The following is a 22182-nucleotide window of genomic DNA, read 5'->3' as shown; positions in this document are numbered from 1 at the left end:
TTTGTCTAAAAAGGAAAGAAGTGTCAAAATAGAAGTCTCAGCAGCTTTTTCTGGTGAGCAACAGAGAGAGCATTTAATGCTTCTTGAGACTGAGGGAAGATCCTTCCTCATCCTTCTTGGATTTGACCTCCTGCAAGTGGTTTTCCCTTAAAAATGTCTCTTATTATGCTGCTGTACATAGCTGAGCAATTAAAGGATATGAAATATACTTTACATAAAGAACAGCTGAAAAATCCAGCTAAAAGTTTCCACATTATAAACCCTGAAAAATTAAAAAAAAAACCAAAACCAAACCTCACAAACAAACAAAAAACACCAAAAAACAACAACCCCACAACACTCAGATGTCTACATTTAATTCTTCTTTTTATTAATTCTTCTTCACATCAAATTAGGTCTTTACACCTTCTTCTCCCTAATCTCTCATTTAAATCTAGCTCAGGACACGCAGGGCACCTCAGTCAAAGAAAACTCTACATCACCCATTTTACTGTTTGGGCTTTTCCTCCCTTCCCTTCCCTTGCAGTCTATTATAAAAGAAAACTAAACTATTTCATTATCAAATTTTATACATTTAGGCCAAAAAGGAACTTTTTTATGCCCAAGACTGTCTTGCTCCTGGCAGCACCTTCAAGCAAAAATTTCAAGTCTTTTCTCACAACTCTCACCCTCACTTGTGTGACCACGATCACACAACACAACGAGTTACATTCCTAAAGCACCCACCAAACTTTCATTTAAGGCAACTTTTACTCACCAAACAAAATTCCTAAACAGTCATCTCAACTGATTGAAATTCAGCAGAGTTTTTAACAAAATAAGCGGGATTTTGAAGTAATTTTCATTTATTTGAGTTCCGTAATTGGGTGGCTTGTAGGAGCTTAATGAAACAAACACTCGGCAGATCCCACTGATCGCAAACACTCGCCTGCATCAACCTCCAGTAGGTTTTTTTCCTTGGCATTACAAATTCATTTTTCTGGCATTCAGCATGTACGGAATAAAGGCAAACATCAGCTGGATCTATAGTAATGAATGATATTATCTAGGCCAAAAAAAAAAGAAAATTAAAAATAAAATAGAGAGAGGCACCTCTGCAATTTGTGAGGAGTTAAACAGCACAATTTGTCACTACTCCAGGAATTCCACAGGAATTCTTCAAGTGACATTTTTAATTACAGCAGATATAAAGGCTCAAGATAACGGTTCTCATGTTTGAGCACAGAACTCCAGACAACAGAGAGTGTTCCACTGATCATTTATACAAAAAAGGATGTTAAAAAAGGTGCTGAAACAGCAGAAAACGCTGCTGGCTATACATTTTCCCATACAATTGATATCTTTTTGAATAAAATCCTTCTAAATAATTATGAAATACTGCTTTAAGAAGTGTAGAGTGGCTGATTTAATGAAGTGTGGCATGCAAGGCAATCACTTCTCATGGTGCTATCGGAAAACACACATAAAGCATTAAGAAGCAGCTCCAGTTAAAGTCTGCGTTAACACTTCACAATATTTCATTTCTCAACTGGTTTATAGCACACAACCAACACAAAAAAAGCAACAATTCCTGCCTTTCCCTAGCACTGTCACAGAGAACTTCAACACTTTTAACTTAATGCTGTGAAGAAAATTTATGTATCTGTATTTTTTTGTAAGAGGCTGGGTAAATCCTGATAAACCAACCACCAAGGATTTAGGGATCTCAGAAGATTTATTCCTGTCAGAGGGGCATAACAAGAATGTGGGCATTTTCGTTATCACATTATCATATTTAGGCTCCACTGTAAGACAAATTTTTGACTGTTTTAGTCCTGAAGTCGCTTTAATCAAAACAACATTTGCGGTACATTTCAGCTCTAAATCAGATGTGGCTCACGCTGAACACAAAAGCCACCGTGTCACCTCAAGGAGCAATCACACAGCAAAAAGAATTCTGGAAGATACTCCCAGATATATATAAATATGTAAATATATAAATCTGTAATTACATAAATATATAAATATAGGCCTATTTTTGTTAATTTAGATTTTTTGAGATGTGGGCAGGAGGTACAGAGTGATACATGTGATCAAACCACCCATTCCAACCACCTCTCAAGCAGAGCTTCAGACGAAAGACAAAATACTTCACCAGAGTAACATTTCTGCCTCTACATTCCACCTTTTTATTCCTATCTTTTCCTTCCATAAAAGCAGGGAATGTGGGATTTTAGTGGCATTTGTTATTAACCAGCTTTTGAAGTAAATATGAATGTCCTACATGCAACATTAAGCAAAAGAGAATCCACCCGTGACTACATCAAATATTTCTGAACATTATCCAAGACAGCCTGAAATGCTTAACCCACATCTCTTAAAAATCAAATAATAACAGCAGCATAATAACACAAAGCAAAACAACAGGAAAAAGAATTTCTCAATTAAGCAATGACTTACAATTCATAACTGACAACCCTGATATCAAGTCCAACAAGAGAAGCCAAATATAGACTGGCTCCACTTTCCAAATAGAAATTAGAATTTGAAACATAGAAATAGAAATTTAAGACCCAAACAAGAAAGCATCTCTGAGGGCCAAGAAGTTTTCTCTATCACAAGAAACACAAAAATACACTCTGATAAAAAAAGACTGATAAAACTGCGCTGCACTCCAAGAAGTCTCCATCTTTTTCACATGCATTTTTAAATTAAGTTGAAGAAAAGCAAATTGTTAATTTTGCCATGTGGATTTATGGCCCAGGACTCTCCTTCTGCCCAGCACGACCCCTGTTAGCCACAATAACAAGATGAGTAATTTAATTCTAAACCCACAAGAATTCCCTTTTGTTTACTTGAAAATATCCATTTCTGTTGTTCTTGAAAAACACCTGCAGATGTTAATTAAGGAAAAAGCACCTTATAATTCAGAGACAACAGCAACACACTGAGAAAAGCTGAAAAATATTAGTTTTGTGCTTTGATGGCCACTTCATGGTTTATTCTACATTAATCAAGAATCCGTAGAAATCCAAAACAGGCAAACAATGCTCTTAGAGAAATATAGTGATTTGTCATTTCCAACCCTTATTTCCAGATATTGGAAATTTATTACACTATCAAAGCCTAAGCATTTTCTTTTTGCTATTTTTTCGGGGCAATGATTACTTGCCAGTTGTTTTATCTTTATTACAGTCTCCCAGCTACACAATCTGATGGATCTGTGGCATTCCAAGATAAACTCACTCAAGCCTAAAGCATGAACCATGTCATTTTTCATTACTTCCAACCAAGGTAAAATCAAAATATTCCCTGTTCCAAAGTCCACTATCAGGAAAATCATCCTGTCTTCTATGAATTAGGGAAAAATTTAACGAGGTATCATTCTATACAGAACCCAAAAACTTACTCCAACTGGAGGTAAGATAGAACATAAGGAAGATTCAACAGGTTTTCTGCTTCCCTGGACCCCAACAAGCCATAATTCCCCCTGACAGACTCGCAGAAGATCCCAAAATGTTCCAAACAATGTGTTTAGGCCACGTTGCAATATTAATGACCGAATAATGTTTCTGAGTGCTGAGTTTCAATATTTCATGAGCACAATGCGGGATGCGCCACGAAAAGCCGCCGCTGGAAATCACCGGGGCTGATGATGGATTTGAAAGGATGTGAGAGAAGTCAGGAAAACATCTCCAAGCTGAGCTGAGCTTTGAGAGGTGTGAAATGGAGATTTCTCTGACTCCATTTCACCTGTCTGCAAAGTCACAAAAACTAGCTCAAGTTCATCTGATTTTACAAAAACATAACTAAGGACAGAGGTGGGGAAACAAATTACCTGAAAGGTCAAGTCTCAGACAACACAAAAAATTCTTCAAAACTGAAGTTTCTACCACTGTTCACTCATTAAAACATTATTCTCCACTCACGTAAGACTTTGCACAGCACAGGTGACAGGAGCTGTTCCTAACATTAGTAGCAACCACATTCTGTTCTAAAATTCCACTTTTAAACATTTCAGATCACTCAAATATTAACAGAAAATATAGTTTTTCTTCACCTTAAAGCCATGGTGTCAAAAGGGCATTTTGCCTTCAAACTTTTGGTGCTCCTGTTGCTCAGCCTGGAGCAAAGGAGGCTCAGGGGGGACCTTGTGGCTCTGCACAAGTCCCTGACAGGAGGGGGCAGCCGGGGGGGGTCGGGCTCTGCTCCCAGGGAACAGGGACAGGAGAGAGGGAACGGCCTCAGGCTGGGCCAGGGGAGGGGCAGGGTGGATACTGGGAAAACTCCTTCACAGAAAGGGTTGTCCGGCCCTGGCACAGCTGCCCAGGGAGTGGCGGTGTCCCCATCCCTGAAGGGATTTAAACAGTTTGAAGATGTGGCACTTGGGGACACAGTTTAGTGGTGTCTTGGCAGCGCTGGATTAATGGCTGGATTCAATCTTAAAGGAATTTCCAGCCTAAAAGATTCTCATAGAGATACAGCAAGGCAAACCCCAAATGCTGAAGCTTTAAAATCGTAGGGATATAAACTCAAAATAGATCACTCTGCTCATCAAACCCAGATTTATCATCATTTCATGAGGGCTTAGCGCAAAATCAGTCAAATGTGACGACAGGGACCCAAATTGGCCCTGCTTTACCCACCACAACCAGCACCATTAAAACTCTCTGACAAATTCATCACAACTGACCAAGAGTTCTCATGACTCCAGTGCAGGCAGAAGAGGGAAGGGATCACACTTCTGAGCAATTATGCTTGAACTTCACATTATTAAATTTAATGAGAACTCTGCTGCTTTATTCCATATCCACTTCTTCCTCAGGGTGACTGCTCCTCCTTAACATTTGCCATACATGCATATGAATTAGTCCTTGATTCATTACACATGGTACTGAGAACAGTAAAGTGATTCCAACACTGATCCCTGAGCTGCCAGTGACCTTTTCCCACCACATTAACTCCTCCCTCAGCTTTGGTCCATCCCACACTGTCACACAACTCCTACAGGAGAGTTTGGGACACGTCCAATAGCAGTGACAAAGAGGGCAAGGGATCAGGGGATTCTGATCTTTCTTTTGGCTGAACTCCCACCTGGAGTTCTGTGTCCAGCTCTGGGACCCTCAACATCAGGAGGACCTGGAGCTGCTGGAGAGAGTCCAGAGGAATCCATGGAGCTGCTCCCAGGGCTGGAGCCCCTCTGCTCTGGAGCCAGGCTGGGAGAGCTGGGAATGTTCATCTAGAGAGGAGAAGGCTCCAGGGAGAGCTCAGAGCCCCTTGCAGGGCCTAAAGGGGCTCCAGGAGAGCTGCAGAGGGACTGGGGCCAAGGCATGGAGGGACAGGAGCCAGGGAATGGCTTCCCAGTGCCAGAGGGCAGGGCTGGATGGGAGATTGGCAATTGGGAATTGCTGGCTGGGAGGGTGGGGAGGGGCTGGAATGGAATTCCCAGAGCAGCTGGGGCTGCCCCTGGATCCCTGGAAGTGTCCAAGGCCAGGCTGGACATTGGGGCTGGGAGCAACCTGGGACAGTGGGAGGTCTCCCTGCCCTTGTGGAATGAGATGATCTTGAAGGTCCTTCCCTCTGGTGGCCAGTGAATCTAAGTTACAAGGGACAGAGAGTTTTCAGTGGGACAAGTCCCCAGTACCACAGGAACCACTTCATGTTAGGGTGGCCAAAAAGGCTTCTCCTGGGATACTTGTTCTGTTCTGTTCATCTGCCCCAGTTTGGATTCCCCGGCTGCTGTCAGCCTCTACCCCTCGTCACTCCCCAGAGCTCCCCATTGCTCCCCGTTCCCTGCTCCCGCCTTTTCCCTGGATAAAACTGTGAGCTTTGGGATCACGTTGGTATCTGCCTCTGCACCCTTGGACAGTGTAGCAGCAATAAATGCTCCTGGCAGAACGCACACAAACGCCCTTCTGGACTCTTTGCTACCGACTGTAACACTGAACCCACCCGTGCGGCTGTGGGGGCACACGGGACCCCGCAGAGCCGGGCAGGGACGGTGTTACCTCCCAACCCAAACCATCCCATGATTCTACGATTCAATGATGTCTGTTCTCAAACCCAAGAAAACACTGAAAATACAAATACAATTTTAACAATATTTTCCACCTTGTCCCACACAGCCATCACTGCCTCAGTTACACCCTGTTTCAAACACCAGACTTGTCACATCACCCGAACACTGAGTCCAAGCAACACCATTCATCCAGCAGAACACCCTCATTGTCTCTTTCCTTTTCCCAGCTGCTTCCCAACCCCAGCATAACATCTGTCAATGGAAAAATCCTTGTGAAAGCCACGTGATTTTACGTGCCAGTCCTTGATCAGAAGATCCAAGACGCTCATTTCAAAACTCAGTTATGTACTCAACTTACTCCAATTAATTCAATTTATCAACAGCACTCCATGGACAGCTTGTGAACACTCACAGTAACAAGGACACTGACTCTCGGCAATGGTTGAGTTTTCTTGGAGATTCCGGAGTTGTGGGGGTGGTTTTGGGGCAGTGTTTGGTGTTGGAAGGAGGAGGGGTAAGGTTGGTTGAGGGGATGTTGTAATTACACTTCATGAAAGTGTAAATTTTAAAGTATGTGCATATAGATCAGTATTACAGAGACAAAACCAATGAGCCAATTCCTACCTTTATGCCAGAGGCACGTGGAGAACCTGAGTCAGAACTGTAGAACTGCTTTACATAATTTGTGTATGTTTAGCTATCCACATAACTCCACTTGGAATTACTTTCCAACTTAATATCCTTCCCCTTGGGACCTGCAAAAGCAGTCCTGGAATTATGACAACATTAATTATCCATTAAAATGAAGTGACAGTTAGAAAAATTTTTATTATTATTTTTAAGTGTTTCTCTGCTGTGTCTGCTCATTTGCTGCTTTTCAAAATGAAAAAGATCAGCAGTTTGAAAGCAAAGGTTTGTTTAAAATTGCCGGGGGGGGGATAGTTTTCGTCCTTCCTACCTGAATCTGAAACTTTGAAGTAGGATTATTTTTGTGGATGCTCTCTCACTGGCTCCAAGTAATTTTCCCATCTCTCCTAGAAATAAACTGATCAAGATGAAGCTCGGTATCCAAGCTGTCAACTGAGATGGCAGGTTTTAAAATCCAAGTGAAAAATAATCCCTTGAAAATTTGGGTTTATAAAGGTAGGAGTGAATTATAGCTCTGCTTTCTCCAATTTCCACCTCCCATCTCCAAGATTCATCTCTCCATATCCTGAGAGCCAGACATAATGGTATTAATGGAGAATCAGAGCAGGAAATCTTGGAGAGTAACTCTGCTGTTGCCAAACACCTCTTTTCTTCTGAAAACAATAAAAGTTGAACAGGCTTCTAAGGCAATTTGATACTTCCCAACTTCATAAACATTTTTATGCCTCCTTGGCATTTTGCAGGTAAAATTCACACACTAAACTTTCCTGGTTTTAAGAGCTGGAGGCCCAAAAAGGCATCAGCTACAACAGCTCACCTGCTCACTGTACTTATTTTACAGTTGAACCTCTGTTTAAATCCCAAATTCCTTCACACTTAATCCTGGCTTCTTTCCTCACCTGCAGAGGGACAGCCCTGCCCCAGCCTGACCCTCCTTGTTCCCTCTTTTCCTGCGACACAGCAGGAATTATCCCATAATCCTACAGACCTCAGGAATATCATGGCTGCTGAGGAATAAATCCACTGCTAAATCTTTTACTGAGTGTGAGATCAGATGAGGGAAATGTCTGCTGAGAGAGGAGAAAAAATGTTGGGGAGATGGAATGGCTGGGAAGGACGAACAGGAGGCACTCAAGATGGAAAAGTGATGCCAAAATCTGCTGCTGTCTCTGCAGCCCTGAGGCTGAAGGGGCCCTTTGGACATTCCAAGGAAAAAGGTTTTATTTTACATTTTTATAAAATTAGTTGCCCCTATAAAATCACCTTGCCATCCTCAGTGGGATTATCAGTTGGGATCTCTGGTTTTACAAAACCAGTGCAGCTTCTCTTGTCAGGAGATATTAAACTCTTATTTTTAACCTACCTCAAGTCAAAACAATTACAATCACTTTTACTGCTTCAGAGTATTCCCAGCTTTCTCTCTATCAGCAGCAGAGAAGATGGAGTTTTCTAGACTCTTTTCCCACTTAATCCAAACAATACCAGCAAGTCCCTGTGGCAGAAGACAAAATAACAACTATTTCCTAAAAAGGAGCTTTTTGTTCCCCCTGAGGACAATCTTACAAGAAAAAGCAGGTTTCCCAATTCAACATAGCTGATTATCTGGGAAAACATCATCATTTAGGAGGAAAAGAATACTTTGAAGAAGTTTTCACCCAAATTAATTCACTCCTCATGAACTGCAATGTTCCTCATACCTTTACCTCGCTGAAATATTGAATGAATATTGTAAATAAATCCATCATTTTCTTTTCCCCTTGTTCTCCATACCTATGCCAGGAAACTGGAATAAACATGCCATTAAAACAGAAATCAATAGGAAGTTTTAAAGTATACACTAGCACAGAAAGGTCAAGCCCCAGTATTGATTTTAATATAACAATTTTGGTGTGCAGTTTCCCGAAGGCTTCTTGTGCAATACTCTTCTTCATTCTTCTCTCACTTCACATTTTCACATTGAATAGGTTCTGCACCAACTCTTTACTCCAGGTTTACTAAGAGCTCATTGTTTATGCAATGTACTGCTGAGACATGACAAAAAAAAGGTTGGGGGGAAGCACTCAGAGCATCAATGAAACCCCAGAGTGATGAGCAGTTATCTCCAGACCCTCCCTCCAGCACAACAACAAAACAGACTTTTAAAAAATCTAATGGTTACAATTTTAATAACCCACCACAGAGAAACTCTGTGCACCAGGGTGGAGACAAAGCTGATTTAGAGTTTAAAATGATTGTCCTGAAACAGATGAGGATGTCACAAATACAGGTTGCAATAAGTTGTCCAGCTGATGACAGATAAAATGTCCCACCCTCTGGAGCCCAGAGATGAGAATCCAGCAATTCATTGCCAGGGAATGCTTGATGAGCTCTGGTCTGCATTACTCAAGGAAAGGATTTTTCATGTGCTTTTCAAGAGAAAAGTTACCCAAGTTTGACCATCTGGTCACAGGTGATGAGATGGTAGAGACAGAAAAAAAATCAAAAAGTTATCAAAAGCCATCACAGAATCCTGGAGTGATTTGGGTTGGAAGGACTGTAAAGTTCATCCAGTGCCACCCCTGCCATGGGCAGGGACACCTCCCACTGTCCCAGGCTGCTCCCAGCCCCAATGTCCAGCCTGGCCTTGGACACTGCCAGGGATCCAGGGGCAGCCCCAGCTGCTCTGGGAATTCCATTCCAGCCCCTGCCCACCCTCCCAGCCAGCAATTCCCAATTCCCAATCTCCCACCCAGCCCTGCCCTCTGGCACTGGGAAGCCATTCCCTGGCTCCTGTCCCTCCAGGCCTTGGCCCCAGTCCCTCTGCAGCTCTCCTGGAGCCCCTTTAGGCCCTGCAAGGGGCTCGGAGCTCTCCCTGGAGCTTCTCTTCCTCTCTGTCATACCTTAAACACTTTTAGAACAGAGCTGGCAGCAGAATTACTGAAGGGCCACCAAAGCAAACCAAAGTCTGTTTTTAAGCCCTTCCCTGCCTTAAAATTCCTCCTTACACCAGGGATTTTCCTCTAAGAAACAAATCCTGGAATCACAGCACATCATAGGACAGTCATGAGCAAACTGCACAGGGACAGATTTTTGGCATACCAACAAAATTCCAGGGATGAATATATTGAAGCCTTGAACAAAATATACTTCCTGCACTATTGAAGGCACTACCATGCAGAGCAGTTTGCAAAATCACCTCGCTCTACATAAAATTAATATTTGCCCTGTGCCAAATCATATTTAAGAAGTGAAAGCTGGAAAACACTTGCCAAGCAAGAAACTGAAACCCCTCTCCCAAATATAATTAGCCTGAGTTAAATGATAGCAAAATAAATAAGACTGGAAATCTCTCTGATTTTCGAGAGGGGGGAAAAAAGGCAAGTCATCATTCAGGAATGTTCAATTTCCATGGGAAATCACATCCATCACTTGCCTCCAAAGCAGTGGTTTGTATATTTTAGTGGAGGAATCCAGCACTCTGATGAGGTTGGCAATACCTAAAATTTTATCATTATGCTGATGATAGAAGTTGCTCCTTTTGCTGTCTCAAAAGACTTTTTCCTTTGCCTGCACTTTTCCTAAAGCAAACCTGAAAAACAGATTTACTGAGCACCATCAGTGTCATGGAGCCCAACAAATGAACAGCTTTACATCCAAGGACAAAGTTAATGGATGGAGTGGATAAACTTCCATTCAGTTCTCTGATGGGAGAAGGAAAATTACCTATTTCCCTCATGCCTGTTCTCAAGGCCAGAACATTAAAAATTTTCTCATTTTCTTGGGAAATTAAAAAAAAATGCTAAACATTTGCCGAGCTTGTCTAGAATAAGCAGAGAAAAGGCAAAATTCAAGCTATCACCTACTGGTCCATTGAGTCGTGTGGATTTCTCTTATTGTTCATAATTCTTCTCTTAATTATCATTTATTGCCTGCCACCACTGTCAAGCTCAAGTTTTTGTGTCCATCCCCTCATATTTTTATGTTACCTCGAGTATCACTTAAGGCTGCAGCTCTGACACATTTAACTGCTCACAGTTACTATTGCAGACACTGCAAATTCTGCTGTAAATCAATGATAATCAATTTTCTAAATGAACTTTTCAAAATGAAAATGCTTCTTAGATGAAACATTTCAAAATGTTCAAAAACCAAAGTGAGGAACAAAACTCGGGCTGAGACAAAGGAGGAGTGAAGTGGAATCAGTGCAGAATTTTGGATATATATTCTAAGGTGGGTTTAAACTACTACTTTATCAATTATTCCAAGTTCTGTTTAACAGGAGCTATAACTGATGTATTTTCAGTGAGTTGATGGCATTAAAATACAATTTAAGAGTCATTCTTCAGCTCCAATCCCCAAAATAAGCACAGATTTTAACTTTATATAGAGCAGCCCATCTGTACTGTGTATGGATGTGTGAACAAATAATTTATCTACAAGTTAAGATTTCTTCCCTTCACAGTCTGAAATGAGTAAAATACATTTTGCAATCAAACCCAAATGTGGTCATACAGTGCTCACGGAATAGCACCAAATCAGCTATTAGGCAGTTGGAATCAGACAACAAACAGTCCAAAGTTTCAGATATTTTTATGTTTAAATGTTATTTCATTTAAATATTGGGAAAAAAACCTGGTTTTGAGAAAGGAGTGAGAATATAAACATGTAAAACACACCATCTATGGTAAAACAATCCATAAGATGAATGTGGAGGTAAAAACCTTAAATTTTGTGTCACATCCCAACAGGATTTGTCTGCAAAGTAGTGGGTTATGAAATGAAATTGTGAATAAATCACAAGTGCAAGGCCAAGCAGTTTAATGTAGGATATTGGGAACTCAGGTTTTTGTTCTGTTTTCCAACACTGCATCAATGTGTTTGTATTTATATTACAAATTATTATGGTTTATATTCCATGTTTCTTATTACCTGGAACATTCTGCACATGCAAGACAAAAGAATTTATCTGAACAATGTGAGTTTCCTGAATGTTTTTAAAACACAAACCTCCACCAGAATTCAGCCCGTGAAGTTTTACTTATGAAAAACAACCTGCATCTTTTACAGTTGTTTCATCCAAGACAAAAAAAGCCTCCATGCTCTGTTTAAAACAGATTTTTATAATTGTAAATACTGTATAAAGATTATAATAAAAAATTCTTGCTATGGCTAAAAAACAACTAAATAAATCAAAACTACAAAATAACTAAAGCAGTAACAAGTTTTTGATATTTGTCCTTTTTTTATCATCATCATTACTCATTTATTTTGATATTTTACCCAATCTGCTCCCTTTTTTTCACAGACCAATGCACAACCCCTGGAAGCTGAACTCTGGAAGGTACTGAAAGCGGCACGTGACAAAATGCTGAAGTTGCAAACCAAATATTTCCATGTTTTAATTCCATTTAGCTGAAGCCTTGAGCACTCAAGAAGCTCAAAAGTAACCCAAGTTTTCCTGTCAAAGCCCAGCTGAGGAGAGATTTCACTGTAACTTATTGATTTCCTTTATTGCTGATGCAAAAAAAAAAAAGAGAGAAAAGCCTGATTTTTTTTTCCCTGGGACATTAATGTAGTCCTATCTCATTATATACTCCATCAGCCTAACTCAATTAAATAACAGAATGCTGGGTAGGAAACAACTGAGATCTATGCAGACAGTTTAAGTAGTACTAATTACAGCCTAATTTTTTTTAATCCATCATAATGAGCCTTTCTCCCCATTTTCAGTGGAGGACAATATGCAGGTTCATATTTATACTCAGGGTGTTGTGTTATCTATTTACAACAATCATCAAAAGGAGAACTAAACACAGAAGTTCATCAGACATTAAAATTTCTAAATTTAAAGAGGAATTTTTAATTGCTAATAATGTCTCTGCCCAGGCTTTCACAGTCACTACAATCTCTGAGAAAAAAAAAACGCCCAAGAAAGGAATATTTCAATATAAAGAAAGGAATATTTCAAGAGACAGAAAGGAGTATTTCAATATACAGAAAGGAATCTAAAGGGTTTTACTGGTGTAAACTGGTTTAATACAGTATTTCACATATTCAAAGTACCTCAAAACATCCTGCAGCTCCCAGGAATCTCCAGAATTCCCAAAAACCTCCAGAATTCCCATTTCTGCTGCTGTTCCAAGGTACCCTTGCTCAACCCCCGGGGTCCCAGGGACCCCACCCCTGCTCTTTCTGTCTCTGCAGCACAAAATGATTATTTGGGCTCCAGAGAAATCAGCAAAGCTTGAGCTTAAAAGGCTGCAAAAAAAGCCCCACTCAGGAGGTCAGAAGGGATTTAGAGCAACAGTTTGGATCAGCTCTTACAAGGAAATTCCAGCTCATTTGGTGTTGAACATGGATTTAATATCCAAACCTGCTGCAGCCCCCAAAGCTCTCACAGCCAGTTTGTCTCGGGGCACAGAATTCAGCTGTTTTCAGCAAGCAGATAAATAAAATAAAAGCATTAAGCCCAAGTTTGTTTGAAATAACTGTTATTAATGAACCAACCTCCTCTTCTGAGCTTCAGGGTCTCTCCTGGCTCGTTCCAGTGCCAGTTCCTCAGCTATTCTTTTCTTCAGCTCTTCATCATTAACTGCAATTAAAAGAAAATTCAATGAAATGTTAACAGAACACAACTTATTCCCAATTACAGAAACAACTGCATAACACAGTGCCCTCGATTGTTTCTTTTCTTTTTTCCATACAGCAGTTGGAGTTGCTTTCTTGTGGTTTAACCATCTTTGATATTTTAGCACACCACCAGTGAGCCTTTAAAATTTTTTCTTATTAAACAGCTTTTCAATTAGTGCAATCTTTTGAAATTTGAACAACATGGACTATACGTTAAATTAAATATTTTTCTTCAGAAATACTTCTTTGTAAAGTAAAGTAAAACCATGGGGGATGAGACAGAGACATAAACAGTAAAGTCATAAAATGCTGCTTTTCATTCATATAGAACCAAAAGAAATATCTTTGTGTAATGAATCAAGCATTTTCAGATGTATTTTATACAACAAAGCTCTTACAATGTCCTGAATATCCAGATTTCTAGCTCCTAGAAAAGATTTTGCCCCAAATTCTCCTGATTTTGTTTAATCAAGCAGATATGGAAAGAATGTTTCCTTCACTTAAGATTCTGTCAGATGAATCAACGAAAGTCTGGTTAAAAACAAAAAAAGGAGGGAAGCAACTTCTTCAAGAATACAAAAAAAGGGAGAAAAGCTGGAGAGCCACCAATCCTACAAGGCTGAAAGATATCTACAAAACACCAAAATCCAGCTTAATCCTAATCCTGCCTGGAATAAAGCCCTACCTACACTGAGCTGAACCTCTGCCGTGCTCTGGATTTCCAGCACAGGCACCAAGGTAATTCCCTCATTCCTGGCTCAGTGTCCCCTCCATGGAAGCACAGAGCTCCAAGATCTGATCCCACCCCAAAACACCCAGGAAGACAAAGCTGCTGAATCCCAGAAGGTGCCACAACCTTTGGGGCAGTGACAAAACCACTGCTAGGGGAGGTCAAGCCCAGGGAAGTTAATTTCAGGCACTGCAGGATCTGCGTCTCAATGACCTCACCTCCAGGAGCTGGATTTATCTGCAAAGATTATCCAAAATCATTATTCCACATTCCCATTATAGCTCAGACTCACAGCAATTCTACTCATCCTAAAGCAGCCTCACAAAAGAGTTTTATGAATGAATGAAGCAGCTTCATCAACTTTATGGGAGTCTTGGCCAACTAATCCAGTTATAAACATCTTAGGAAAAGCAGCAGGAATCGATATCCATCGTACCAGGCCCAGGAAATGCTGAGATCACAGAAACACAGGGAAAAGTGGGGGGAAATCTGTGAGTTCCAAGTAAGACCCCAGCCTAAAAATATATTAAAATGAAAATGCAGAGGGAAATATGAACCTTTGAACAGATCTCTACCACAAATCTGGGTGAAAAAGCAAACCCCCATTTTATTGGGATTATCTCAACTGACACGACGACATTAATTATCTTTCTCACCAGCATCTACATCATGAAATTTATGGTTCTGGTGTACAAAAATGAGTACAAGAACTCCAACAGACCAGAGGATGGTCTATGTCATAATGAGGAAAGATTCGGGCACCAGCCAATAAAGACATTTGACCTTAACAATCAATTAGGCTGCCCATCGATCAGCCAAATACTAATAGGGAATAAAAGTGGAGCTATAGATCATTCGATAGAATTATTGTAAGATATAATTGGGTAGCTCCCAAATGGGAGCTTTATGATGTTTCAGTTTAAAAAAAAAAATAATTGCAGTTCTACAAGGAGGAGGCATTTGTTCTAGGGCAAGAAGCATTTAAAAAGAGAAAAGGTAATTTATTTGAGAGAGGATCGGGAAAAGACTGTTTCTAGATAAAGCAGTAACATTTCTGATGGCCATCTCTGCTCACACTACTGGGCATTACAAACACACAGCTGACCACTGAACTACTGGAGAATGTTAAACCTGGGGGGGTGCAAGACTGCTAAAATATTAATGTATTATATTAAAAATTAAATTGCTATTGCATAGCCATTCCCACCACCACCCCCTTTAATATTTGAAGCTCTTCAGGATACTGAAATCAGCGCCAACTTCATCCCAGAGCAGACAAACGGGGAAGATTTTCAGGCAAGTATATTTAGGATTTACTGCATCCCTGCTCCTACAGGAGCACAAAAAGTCACCCCCTGAGTGTGAGAGTGTTTAATGCACAGCTCCCATCACAAACCAATCTGGAGAGATGGGCAGTAATGGGAACACACTCCAAATCCCACAGTGCTGCAGCCAGGAATAGCTATTCTGTCCCCTCAGCACGCCACGGGGATGGGTGTCTGATTGGCACCGTTCACCTGGGATAATGGGAATGGAAAACCATGGGGATAATGGGAATGGAGCACCCCCAGCTGAGGCTGCACAACGCTCTGAGAGGCACCAAACTGCTCTGTGGAACAGCCCAGACACAGAATGGCTGTACTGGGTTTGTGTGGGCAGGGTTTGGTACCAGGGGCTACAGGGGTGGCTCTGGGGAGCTTCCTCCATGTCCAGCAGAGCCAATTCCAGCCAGCTCCAGGATGGACCCACCAGGCTGGGCCAACCAGGAATGGCGGTGATGCCTCTGGGATAACGGATTTAGGAAGGAAAAAAAAAAGTTTTGTGCAGCTGGCCAGAGCAAAGCAGGGTGAGAACATGAGAGGAACAGCCCTGCAGACAGCCAGGGCAGGGCAGGAGGGGCAGCAGCTGCTCCAGAGCTGAGATTCCCAGGAGATTGGGAATTCTATTAATTCTATTTTCTCTCCCCTGTCCAGCTGTGGAGGGCACTGAGGGAAAGGCTTTGGAGGGAGTCTCGAATCCAGACAGGGTCAAAAGTGATGAAAACCAGAAAGCTCCTGCCAGGATCTGGGCAGACCAAGCAGGGACGGTACAGGCACAAGGTTTTGCCATTTTGGTGGCCTCTGGGATACAGCACCCTGACTTATTCTTTAGGAAAAGTTTGAAAGACAATTCCTTCCTAATACTGAATGTAAACCCACCCTCCTTCAGCTTCAGGCCATTCCCCCTTGTCCTGTCACTACATGCCCTCGTGAAAAAGCAGATTTCAACACTTGTCCATTCAGTCTTCTCCAGACAAGAGACGAAGATTCCAATCCATCCAACATCCTTGGGCAAACCTGAAAAAGGCTTATTCCACCACCTTTTTAAAAGGTCACAAACCCTGATTTCCATTAAAAATATATTTATATAGAGTATGCAAAGCCATTTGCTCAACCCTTTGTATTTATTCTCCCACTTGTGCTTCAAAATCAGGCAAATAAGAAACCAGAAATCCAATGTATTTATTTCCCCAGGGTCCAAAAGGCTTTGGATAGTTACAGGGACAACTGACAAGAACAGAGGAGCAAAAGAGACTGAAGGACTTCTCACTTCCCAGCAGTTCCTGAGGTTTCAGATGCATAAAATGTGCTCTGCCTTGGAACTCCAAAGATCACCCATGGGCAGGATGGGAGCAAAGCTTCACGTGATGCTAATTCTTGAGGAACCATCAGCAATTTTATCCTCCAGGTCTACGACAGGTTGGTACATAAACTCTTGTAGTATTTGCCTCCAACTCCTCAGCCCTTGCTAATCACAAGATCCAAATCCGTATCTTTTTCCTCTCTCTCTAAAGCAGTAGCTTTACGGAAAAGAAACAATCAGCAGGATGTCAGGATTACACCCCGAGCAGTAAACAACAAACCTCAGGGAAAGAAGACACCTGCAGCCTCAGAAATGTTAGCCTGAGAAATCAGCAATGTGATATGGACAAATTATTCAAATAACTTCCAGCCTGCAGAGCTGGGAAGCTGCCCATTAGCTGGGCATTTGGAAAAAACCCATTAAAGTAAACAGCATCTATTAGCAGGCACCTTCACTAAATTCTCTGGAAAGGGCAGGTGCATTAAGTTATTAATGAAGAGACACTTAGGTTTGATACAATCAAATGCCTTTTAGAAAACACTTAGCTAGGTAATGTTCAGAAAATGAATTAAAAAAACCCAAAAAACAACAAAAACACAACACAAAAAAACCCACCAAGTTCTGTTTTTCCTTCTAGTTAAGCTTGGCTATTTAAAAGAAAAATGCTGGCCAGTGGAGATCCTTGCAGGATACTGGAAGGTTGCTCCAAGATCTCCACACAAACCTTTTCCTCTCCAGGCTGAACAGCCCCAACTTCCCCAACCTGTCTTTGTAGCAAAGGTGCTCCTTATCAAATTCGTGGCCTCCTCTGGATTTGCTCCACATGAGAAAGAAGGCAGGCTGAAAGGGGAAGAGAGGATGTAAAGAATTAAAGAATATGGAGTATTAGTCAAAAATGAGGCACCTCCACACTTCCTCCAGCACCGTGTTCAACCAGCCTTTCCACACCACACTTCAAGCCAGGGTAAGCTTTGCTAAAATCTTTCAGTTCCGCCAAAATTCATGGACTCAATACCACAAGCCCTTTGAAACATTTCCCTTGAAACGTTCCCCAAACAGAGAACACAGCTCCAAGGTATCTCCCAATCACTGCCAGCCACAGGAAGACTCCTTTTTGTGCTGGAAAAACCAATTCCCAGTGAATTCCTGCAGTTTCTTCCATTCACCTCTGGCATCTGGTATTGACAACAACATCAGGGCAGTCAAACCACGGATGCCATCCAAGGGGAAGTTCTCCCATCACTGTGAGCAGGAACATTACCCAGCTCCTTTGGGACAGGGCACCTCAGGGCTGCCTTCAGCCCCATCATCGGCCTCAGCTGCTACAGCTTCGGAGGAGTTAATGAAGATGTCACCAGGAAAATTCCTAATTGTGCATTAATGCTCATAAATATTGGATCAGGAAGCCCACGTGCCTGGTGCCTTCGCTGCTCACACTGGCGGCTCACTGATCAGGGGTCTTCCACAATTAAAACACTTTCCCCACATTTCAACTTAAGATGTGTAAAATGCAACTATTATAATATGCAAATTGCCTTGATTTAGTCTTTCTGCATAATAAAAGCACCGGTTTGGTCCATATCTAAATTCCACAGGTCACACAAAAATCTTCAATATCAACAGGAAGAAATTCTTTCCTCAGGCATTGGAAGAGGTTGCCCAGAGAAGCTGTGGGAGCCTGGGATTATCCAAGGCTGGGTTGGATGGGGCTTGGAGCAAGCTGGGATAGCAGAAGAGATGATTTCAATGTTGATTAAAGCTGTAGAATATGTACTTGGTGTGTTTAAATCAGGTGGGAAGACAATGACACCATGAAATCTACTCTGCTTTTCCTTAATTTTTGGTTCTCAAAGAGCCCTGGATTTGCTGGGAGCAGCACAGGAGAGGAGACAGGAAAATGTTGTAATTCAAGTGCATCAAGTATTGCTGGGAGATAATTACTTTTTAAATTTAGTGGGTTTCAAACACTGTTGTACCTGATCCTTAACCTTAAAAATAACCCAAATTAGCCTTGCACTCAATGAAAACAATAATGAACCATCCCTCCAGCCCAGCAGCAGAAAGAAAACCCTAAAAACATTTAAAAAGTCATTTACGTGCTTCAAAAAGCAGCCTTTAAACTGTTGTGGGTTTTCTTAAATATTATTAAAGAGCATTCTGAAGAACAAACTCTACTTTCAGACTGATACAAATTTAACTACCAACACACCCAGCAAGTTCTCCACTGAAATCCCCAGTTCCAGAAACTTCCTCCCATCAGGAATTCAGTACAAACAAAGCTCCCCTCCAAGGACAGAAATTTGTATTAACTGTTAAATATTAGTAATGTGCAGGAATATTTCAGATGAGTTCATAGGATAATGAAATACAAAAACAATGCAATTAAGTGTGCATAATTTTAAAATATTTAATATTTTACTTTCCAAAGGCGCTCTTGCATAATTACATTCTCTATTTTCCAATGTAAATGTGGATATCAATCAATTTATACCAATTTCAATTAGAAACAAGACAGTGCATGGTCTAGAAGTAACAAAACAAAGTTATTTCCTATTATATTTGGAATAGTCTCCTTTCAATATCCTGTTAATATTGGGATAAAGCAAATCACATTGGATTTATGAGGGGGCTGGAAAAAACAGGATTAGGAGGTTTTCCCCTGTGATTCTTTGAATTAGGTTGTACCTGCCTGTGCTAACGGCTCTGTTTTACAAAAATAATTCATTTCTGAGATTCACACTACCAAAAATACGTGGGTTTGACATAGTTCTGATATTTTGAAATATCCTGTCTTAGAGGACTTTAAATTTGATAAACAGGTGACAGATACAGGGATGTTGTGCAAGAGTAGAAACATGAAATATCTTCAGTACATCTCGAAATACGTGAGAGCCCATAAAATCAGGTATTTCCCACCAAGAAGTGCACTGAGTTTAAAAAGCCAGTTAAAAATTCCCCTAATTTTTAGTTTCTGTAGGAACTCCTGCTGTGTGGATAAATGACTTCACGGAGTTTTAATGTTACTTTTTCCATCGTTCTCAATGGCCCTGGAAGGGAGGGAGTGATTTCAACCAAACCTTTTTCATAACCCATCTTTTTCCCCCACCTCTGTAATAAAATAGAGAGATAATAACTCATTTCAGCAGCTATTTAGCCATTAGTCATTCTGCCCTCCTGTTAATTTGAAATAATTAATAAAAATAATGAAACAGAAGTATCACACACCTTTAAAACACTATCCCTGCCTCAGACTGAATACAGCAGTGGAGAAAATTCCCATTTCAGCTGTTTTAGTAATCCCTACTCCACACACACTGGAAGGCTTTTTTCTTGTGGAATACAATGGATAAAAGAATCAGGATTCTGTAATTCAACATTAAAAAAAAAAATAATCATATTGTAAGCAATGATAAGAAGGATTTGATGATTCTGCTTTCAAGAGGATTAAGCATGTGGTGTCCTTTCAGGACAATTTAAGTTGTCCAGTTCCTGATCTTTATGGTTCAGAAGTTTATTGTAAAGCTATTTTATCTGACAGTGCAGGGAAATTTACTGGTGTCCTTTTCATCTTCTTGGACAAAATCTGTTTTAAATTCTTTCACATGTATTTCAACAAACTCCTTCTACGAGTGCAGAGGACAGGGAAATAATTATGTATTTTTACACATAGCAGGTGAGTAAAAAAGGGTTTTTTTAACTAAAACATCTCTTAGAAGTCACCACTAATGGCAAAGAATTGCCAACCACTCCTGCTCAGTCCAACACTCCCAAATGGGCCTCCCTGCACTGCCAGGGCTCCAAAAATAGCAAATTTTGATGTTCAGATCATCTACCACCATCACCTCTAAGAAGGAAACTCCAGCTGTGATTGTGCACTATCGGTGGCACTGAAAAGTCAATTTTCCCCAATTTCAGCTCTGCATTGGAGCTACTTTGGGCAGGAATAAGGAAATCACAAAGCTGCTCATCACTGTCACAAAGGCCTTGGAGGGAGGTTATTTTTATACCTTTCCATGGGCAGGAACACAGGCTGCAGGCACAGAATTTTACTGTCAAATGTTCCCGTTCCAACTGTTTGTGGAGCAGGTGGCTCTGCTCTTCGTATCAGCACACCCCAAAGCTGCACCCACCACTCATTTCCACTAATGTTCATTAAAGCCATTCACTAAGTGCCCCATCCAGTTGTTCCTTGATGTCACAGATCAAATGTGCGTGACATAAATTCTTTATTTAAGGTGGTGACATTGGCACAGATTTCCCAGAGAAGCTGTGGCTGCCCCTGGATCCCTGGAAGTGTCCAAGGCCAGGCTGGACAGGGCTTGGAGCAGCCTGGGATAGGGGAAGGTGTCCCTGCCCATGGCAAAAAATGATCTCTAAGGTCCTTCCAAGCCAAACCAGTCTTTAATTCCATTATCTTAAGGGTCTCTTCCAACCTAAATGAGTGAAGAAATCCAGCAAGAAGGAGGATGGAAAGGATAATGTAGAATTTTAAAAGCACTGATAAGGTGGAAGGGGAAGCAGGTGGGATTCAGAGAAGCAAATCTGCAGTTAAACCAGGAAAAGACAAGAATGATGCAAAGAGCAAGTGGACAATAATGATGGAAAAGGTGTTTTAAGAGAGACTTTTGTAACCATTCTGCAGCAGACCCACGTCCACTATGAATTTTCCCCATCTGTCCTGAGCAAATCCCTCTGAGGAAGTTCTTCCGAATTCCACAAAACTCTACAACAGTGCCATTGACACCAACCCATTGGCAAGATTTAAAAAAACATGTGAATAAATTAATTGTCCTTGAGAAATCTACCTCTGTGGCTAAAACTAATTATAAAGATATTCTAGGAGAGAAGGGAGAGGAAAACATAAGAATCCATAATCCTGTGAAAAAAACAAGCAGTGGAAGTGTCCTTACAGGTAAAGGTTAATGAAAGAAAAAAGTGTTTCACCCAAAGATAACACTCATCAATACCTCTGCTGATCCCATTAAACAGATTTCTCAGTGGCTGGAGTCGCATGGGAAGATCAATCAGGATATCAAACTCCCACACTGCACATTTAAAGCCATTTAACACCCGAGCACTAAATTTTAAAGGGATTAAAAAATGTTCCAGTAGAACCTGAATATTGAGCAAAACTAGAAAAGGTGACTATCTCTGTATGAAGTCCTGATTTCACTTATCGATGACATGGGCACCGAAAGGCTGCACAAAATCTGAAAGCAATCACTTCATCTCAAATTGGGTACAAAGAAAGCAGCAGTGAGAAATAAGTGGATCTTTAGCAGCTGTTGTGGTGTGCTCAATCTCATCTCCTGTTCATTCAGACAGGTTATAACAAGAGGCTGCTACAAAGCATCCATCGGAGCAGAGAAACCATAATTGCAGAATTTGTTTATTCCGCTCAGATGAAAACTCCAGCACGTTCAGGCTTGGAATTGCTGACTGGAATTTCAACATTTGTACAATGTCCTGGACATGGGAATCCCTTAGAAAAGGAAGCACAGGAGAATTTCCAAGTATTTCCTGATGCCTTGAGGACAACGTTTCCAGATTCCGACACCCCATACAGCAGCTTGTT

General features: G+C 41.0%; 1 protein-coding gene across 3 annotated transcripts in view; it reads right to left on the bottom strand.

Moving 5' to 3' along the window:
* CHCHD3 (coiled-coil-helix-coiled-coil-helix domain containing 3) overlaps window positions 1-22182 on the bottom strand; it is a 126128-nt gene that overhangs the window by 93078 nt on the left and 10868 nt on the right. For all 3 annotated transcript variants that reach the window (XM_039571252.1, XM_039571254.1, XM_039571253.1), the window contains exon 3: window positions 13133-13217. In XM_039571252.1, the coding sequence (XP_039427186.1) occupies window positions 13133-13217 (85 nt within the window). The remainder of the gene's footprint in view (window positions 1-13132; window positions 13218-22182) is intronic.

Source organism: Corvus cornix, chromosome 1A, assembly GCF_000738735.6.
Source record: "Corvus cornix cornix isolate S_Up_H32 chromosome 1A, ASM73873v5, whole genome shotgun sequence".
Lineage (NCBI taxonomy): Eukaryota > Metazoa > Chordata > Aves > Passeriformes > Corvidae > Corvus > Corvus cornix.
This window is presented reverse-complemented; position numbering and strand designations above follow the sequence as displayed.